The sequence below is a fragment of the Miscanthus floridulus genome, chromosome 4 (assembly GCF_019320115.1).
Source record: "Miscanthus floridulus cultivar M001 chromosome 4, ASM1932011v1, whole genome shotgun sequence".
Classification (NCBI taxonomy): domain Eukaryota; kingdom Viridiplantae; phylum Streptophyta; class Magnoliopsida; order Poales; family Poaceae; genus Miscanthus; species Miscanthus floridulus.
The window spans coordinates 2,285,501-2,291,922 of record NC_089583.1 but is presented as its reverse complement, the minus strand read 5'-3'; the positions used below and the strand labels follow the sequence as shown (position 1 = coordinate 2,291,922).

The window sequence follows — 6,422 nt, the reverse complement described above, 5'->3', positions numbered from 1 at the left end:
CGCGGCCGGACGGAAACGCTGCGGCTTGCGTAAGCGGTGGCCGGCGATGGGAGCGCGGCCACGGCGGCGCTGCGGCGCGAAGAGCGGGGAAGGGAGGAAACTACGGCATGGCGTCAATGCGAAAGGACAGCAGAGGCAGACAAGCTCAAGAGGAAAAGCAAGAGACGTGTGCGGGCTCGGTAGTCTCCAAGCAAGGCCGTGAGGAAACAAACGCGCGTGGCGCAGCGTGGCCAGCAGGACGTGCCGGTTGGCACGGACAAGACCGCGGCAGCAGAAAAAATAGAGGGAGGGGAGCAGTGCGAGGCTCGGGCGCTCGGCCGGCTTGGAACATCACGGTGGCAGCGGGCCACGGCGTACGCGACAAGGATTGCGTACGTGCTTTGCTCTGGTGGTAATGGCTCTGAGCTGCTTGTCTGGTAGAAGCAAAAAGGGGAATGCTGAAAAGCAGGGGCAGCAGAGGCATTCAAGACGAGCAAAGGCAGACAAGAACAATCAGAGACAGAGGCAAGCAGAAATAGAAATGAAAGGAAGAGAGCAGCGCAATTCGGTCAACTCTCATTAATGCAGGAGCAGCGCAGTAGCCGCAAGGACGTCACATGCTCCACGCGCTACGGCACGGCACAGAGGCAGCGACGAGGCTAGGCGTGCACACAAGCTTCCACGAGTGCGTGTTGTGTACGTGCACGGCGTGCGTGTGTGTTGCCGTAATTTTTAACATGCCTAAATCGAATCAATTTCAACAACTACGTATTTCATACACTAGTCTATACGGCATACTGACTCGTAGAAACAAAACATCTAGGAACTAATTAATTCGTCGTGCAGTATAATTCACCAAAATTGACACTTTTAAACATAAGTTAATTTTTTTAATCCGAGAAACTTGTTTCGCTAAATCCTGTTAGGTCTAAATCTCGATGCTAAACGAGATCGTAACACCAGGGTGTTGCAAAGTATGACCTATGCATGGAGAATAAGGAGAGCCCCAATAGATCTATGGGTGCACACATAAACATATATATACTGACCATTTACTTTACTAACTGACAGCTGCCGGAATCTCATATTTTTATTAGATGTCGAATTGCCTTTTTTGTCCTGATCGAGCGGCGCTCTATATAATATGAGTACTACGTGCATTATCTCTCGGCTGCAATATTTTTACACAATAAATTAACCATACCATCCTAATTAAATATAAAGGCACTCTGCTTCATTGATTATGCGTGCATACTACACCCACACCTAGCTATATATAGCTAACTTTCCCCACGATTTAGGTCAGCGCATACAGTACTATTCCATTCTAGTGATGCCAGCCGATCCGTATGGTTTGTGTTTCTAGTAGTTCTTAGTTTATTATTACTGTAATCTACTTATTTACCTTAAAAAAGGTTTATTACTATTGTACTGTGAAAATATGTACAATCAAGCACTATCTCTGTCTTAGAAAGAATAATGCAATTCTAGTTTTATGCCTAGTCAAAGCATTTAAGCTTGACAAAATTTATTATAAGAAGTATATCAAATGTTTATGTATGCTAGTTTCTCCGTCTGTGAAAGAATACAACTCTAGCATAGCATTGAGCAAAACTATTTTGAGTTTGGTCAAGTTTATTTAATAAATATCAATATTTATGATGCCAAATATATGTTATTATTATATTTATCATGAAATATATTTTTGTAGTATAACTATTTTGTGTTATAAAAGTTGTTACTCTTTTCTATAAACTTACTAAGGATAAAGCTAGAATTACATGATTTTTAGGATGGGGATAATACCAAATAAGTATGTATCATTAGATTCAATTGATTATTTTGTCATGGTATATCTATTTGGTGTCATAATTGTTGATTATAACTTAAGATTGTTTGACTTAAGATAAAACTAGAATTGCGTTATTTTTGGATGATGGAGGTAGTATATGACTATGATTTATGTGTTGTGTTCAGTTGACCTATGCCTACGTGATATTGAGGTGGCATAACAATTAATACAGATATACATATCCAAAAGTTATTTTTGCGAAAAAATATAACAAAACAATAAATGTGACTAGCTGTATCATATATTGATGTATTCAAAAAGTTCCACCGTCTAAGTGTGACGAAACAATGTAATAATCAGCATTATATTAAGGTTGAAACGCCGTAGAATAAAAAAAGTATCATACCAACAAACAGTAGTTACAGATTCGAGCTATATATAATAGGGAACGGATCGTGTGCAAACTAAGCTTCCCGTGTAAACATGTAAACTAGCGACGTGGGCTCTAGGATCGTGATCTGATGGCTCCTGAGAGAGGTGGGAAATATTTGCACTTAAACGCCCGCAGCATCTCACCGGTTCGTTGAATTTTTTCACGTGACCCCCTCCTCCGTTTGGCCGTCAGTCCGCCGTTCGGGATCGCGATCTCGCGATCGTTACGTACGCGAAACATCGATCGGTCGCGATCGTTACGTTACGTACGCGATTCCCCCCGATCGATCGTCACCTGGATCGCGCCGCCGCCCAACATCGCGGTCCTCGGATCGCCGCCGCGCCGTGCGCCACCACGGATCGCTCGACTTCCTCCAGTCGCGCCTCATCGCAACCGGCCACGACATCCCGCCCACGTCCGGTCGCTCGACGAACAAGGCCTGGTTCGCCGCCGGTCACGTCCGTGTCCCGTCCCCTTTTCCAGGAGCTCGCCGAGGTGGTGGTTCAGGCCTGACGATGGGACTAGATCATCTGCTGGATTCTGAACGTTCTCCCTTCCGAGTGTGTTCTCCCCAATGCTTAATTCAAACAAGCGAAATTCTTTGCTTAATGCAATGAAATATTCAGAGGACACAAGACAAAGTATAAACGACATGTTTAAAAATATCCAGTAACATAAACCTTCCATGTCTTAACAAAATGAACCTAGAAATATTCAGAGCTCACTAATTGCTTGCATTTTCCACACCATTGAGCGGGCAATTACGTGCGTCATGAGCCACTAATTGCTTGCATTTTCCACACATCCGTTTTCTGGGCGCCTTCTGCTCCTTGCCCTTCTTGATTCTTTTGCTTCGCCCTCTGGAGTTGATATCATTTGGTGGATGTATCTCAACTTCTTGTGGAATTTTTCCACCAAGGAACGATTCGAACTCATCTTGTTTACTGGCTGTAGCAGCAGGAACGATATTTTGAAGAGGTTGTACAAGGTTTGATAAGCTAGAATATAAAAATTCTATTCCTTGTTCAGAGTTCTTGGCCATCTGGATTAGCTCTTCAAACTTGTTACGTGAATCTGAAATTTTTCTCGCCATTGCTTCCTCCACAGGATCTTTAGCCTTTTCATCCAGTAGGTTACCTTCCTCATCAAATGTCACTTCTCTATGAAATAAAACAACCAATCAGAAATATTGCACATGTAAAAACAGTCCGTCTATATAAAACAAAACAACTCTGTAAACTCACCTTTTACACCTCATATCCCACCTTTTTATAAAATAAATTGGTGGTATCTCATTTTGTTTTTCGCCTCTAAGCACTTGAATGATATGACGACATGGGATGCCATAGGACTCATAAAATTTGCAAGAGCACATACCAAACAAGTTTGATTTGTTCATTTGAACTACTCGCTCTTTACCAGATTGGCTGCTAATAGTGACAATTTTTTTATCATCATTCTCTGAAATTCCTTGAATAATGCAATGGTCTCTTGCAACCATTAGTTGTTCCTGAAACTTGTTGAAAATTTCATGAGTATATACAACACTACACTGCTTCTCCATGACCCAAGGTGTCATCAATGTACGGTTGGAGTGAAGACTTTTATTGTCGGCTATCAACTCCTCTTCGCGCTGGCACTCCAAAGCTGTTGAAAACCTCAGCCAAAACTCAACAAAGGATAATTTTCGATGAATGAAACGGTTAAAGAAAGAATTTGCACTTTCCGATCGTGATGTAGTCCTAAGAAGTCCTGCTAGAGGTATGTCCATAAAGTATGCTGGGATCCATGATTCTCGGCTGGCGAACTTTGTGGAAAACCACTCATTTTCAGTGAGCACATACGTTGTCATGATAGAATTCCATTTAGACTCAAACTCATCTGAATTCTCGGAGCCCCAAACACACTCGTTTAATAATTTCCAGAAGTCCTCATCATTTTTTATGTCTGGCCCAACCTTCTCAGGAACCTTATCCATGATATGCCACATGCAAAGTCTATGAGTTGTATTTGGTAGAACCTGAGCAATAGCAGCCTTCATGCTCGCATCTTCATCTGTTATGATTAGATGAGGTGCTACTCCACCAGTAGCCTTAAGAAAGGTCTGAAACAACCATACATATGAGTCGATCTTTTCATCAGCCAGAAACGCTGCGCCAAGGAAAACACTTTGCAAGTGATGATTGACCCCAGTGAATGGCACAAACTTCATATCATATTGGTTGGTAGTATATGTAGAATCTACCGAAAGCACATCACCAAAAACACTGCAATTTTTTCTACATGTGGCATCTGCCCAGAAGACACGCACAAGTCGTCCTTCTTTATCCACCATAAACTCATAAAAGAAGGCAGGATTTGCTTCCTTCTTTCGCTCAAGTTGATGCACAAACATATGTGCATCAGCATCTTTGATTTTGGTCCTCAGGTCACGGTAGTAGTTCTTCAAATCCCTCAGCGTGCAACCAACATGCTTAAATCCACCGTCAGTGACTTGGAGAAGTCGAAATGCCTGTGACGTGCCAATGCTAGCCTTATGACAGTTGAACAAAGTACTCTTTGCCCTCTCACTAACTTGACGGTTGGATCGTAGCAGGTGCCTCTTATCTGGCGACACGAAAACATGATTGTGCTCCTCAACAAATGACAATATTTGATACTTCTTCTCATTGTCAAGCTTGACAACAATATGAGCCTCACAACCACATCGGGTGTCCATCACATTTGATGTCTTCTTTTTTTTCCCGGGCTGCTCACTAACTTCTTCTTCGCTCTTCTTCCTATATCCTTCATTTGAGCACAAATACCTCTGGTACAATATTACCTCATTCTCCTTCCTATGTGCACCAACACGAACCGAGAAACCAGCATCGTGTGCATAGTCTTTGTAAAAAATCTCCGCAGCCTTGAGTGTATCAAAAGTCATTCCCACCACAGGCTTTTTATTTGCTTTGCACTTATCTGCTATATTAGGAGAAGGTATAGTCCGTGGTGTGCTTGGTTCCTCAACGTGGGCTACAACTCCAGCATCGACGTCCATGATGGACAGGACTGCATGTTAACGACGACATTACCAATGAGCGTAGTCAATGTGATAGTAAAGATGAAAGTTTTGTAGAAAAAACAAACCTGCATCGGGGCCGTGTGTTCCTGGGATCATAGGCAGCATTGCGGCGGCGTTCGTGGCCAACGACGGAGGCGAGCCCGTGCTCAGCGTTAGGTCGGAGTTCGTGAGCACCATCGGAGTGGAGTTCGTGGCCATCGGACGGGGGTCCTTCGTCTCCACGGTGGACGCTGCCGGATGGGGCTCCATCATCACAGTATGACCTGCAAGTTTTCATCATATGCACTGTGATGAAATAGTTTGCGGCTGCGGCGCGAGTTTCTGCAGACATAGGGCAGAGGAAGGAGAGATGGAGGGGCTGACTAAATCGGAGATGGAGGGTCTCACGTCCAGCAAGATCGCCGGCTTCGTGGTGGATGGCCCTGCTGCTCCAGCGACGACGTTGCAGGCCCTCGTGGTGGCTTCTCGATGCGACCCAGGCCGGCGACGAACAAGGCCGGCGGCGCAAACCAGGCGAACCAGTCCGGCGGCAGCGCGATGTTGGGCCGCGGCGCGATGTTGGGCGGCGGCGCGATGTTGTGCGATGTTGGGCGGCCGCGCGATGTTGGGCGGCGGCGCGATCCAGGCCGGCGCGGCGGTCGCGATCCAGCGAACCGCGATCCAGCGAACCGACGAAGCAAACTCGCGATCCAGACGACGGCCAAACGGAACGGAGGACGGAACGGAGGAGGGGGTAACGTGAAAAAAATCTACGAACCGGTGGGATGCTGCGGGCGTTTAAGTGCAAATATTTCCCACCTCTCTCAGGAGCCATCAGATCACGATCCTAGAGCCCACGTCGCTAGTTTACATGTTTACACGGGAAGCTTAGTTTGCACACGATCCGTTCCCTATATAATATCTAGGCGAGGTGTGCTACATTTAATTACCATTGAAGAGAAATTATTGACATATATTCTATCCAGCCGCGTTGTACCTCAACATTTGTATATAGGAGTACCGGCTGTGTGGAGTAGTACTCTGGTTATATAAGCTACTGCATTTAAAAAGTTAATTACAATTCTCTAATCTTAATTAGAATTTGGAGGAGTAGCTAGAATTTGGTACAATGGTTGATTAACATTCTAGGCAAATAAAAGGCCATGTTAAATTAA

General features: G+C 44.7%; 1 protein-coding gene across 2 annotated transcripts; it reads right to left on the bottom strand.

Annotated features, from left to right (window-relative positions):
- Window positions 1-2,358: 2,358 nt before the first annotated feature.
- LOC136550779 (protein FAR1-RELATED SEQUENCE 5-like) lies at window positions 2,359-6,159 on the bottom strand. Of its 2 annotated transcripts, XM_066542372.1 has the most exons (5): window positions 5,656-6,159; window positions 5,334-5,531; window positions 3,449-5,255; window positions 2,930-3,364; window positions 2,359-2,781 (listed from the first exon to the last, which is right to left on the bottom strand). In XM_066542372.1, the coding sequence occupies exons 1-5, from the start codon at window positions 6,080-6,082 to the stop codon at window positions 2,589-2,591; spliced, it is 3,060 nt and encodes a 1,019-aa protein (XP_066398469.1). In that variant the 5' UTR covers window positions 6,083-6,159; the 3' UTR covers window positions 2,359-2,588. The 2 variants fall into 2 exon arrangements, with proteins under 2 accessions (XP_066398469.1, XP_066398470.1); XM_066542373.1 differs by lacking the exon at window positions 2,359-2,781 and having other exon boundaries at window positions 2,808-3,364.
- Window positions 6,160-6,422: the final 263 nt, after the last annotated feature.

Excerpts from the sequence above, each read along its gene's own strand:
- LOC136550779 (XM_066542372.1), bottom strand. The coding sequence starts at position 6,082 with ATGGCTCCTGAGAGAGGTGGGAAATATTTGCACTTAAACGCCCGCAGC. Across the intron at positions 5,256-5,333 it reads AACACACGGCCCCGATGCAG|TCCTGTCCATCATGGACGTC; the intron begins GTTTGTTTTTTC and ends GTTAACATGCAG. Across the intron at positions 3,365-3,448 it reads TGGGATATGAGGTGTAAAAG|AGAAGTGACATTTGATGAGG; the intron begins GTGAGTTTACAG and ends TTTATTTCATAG.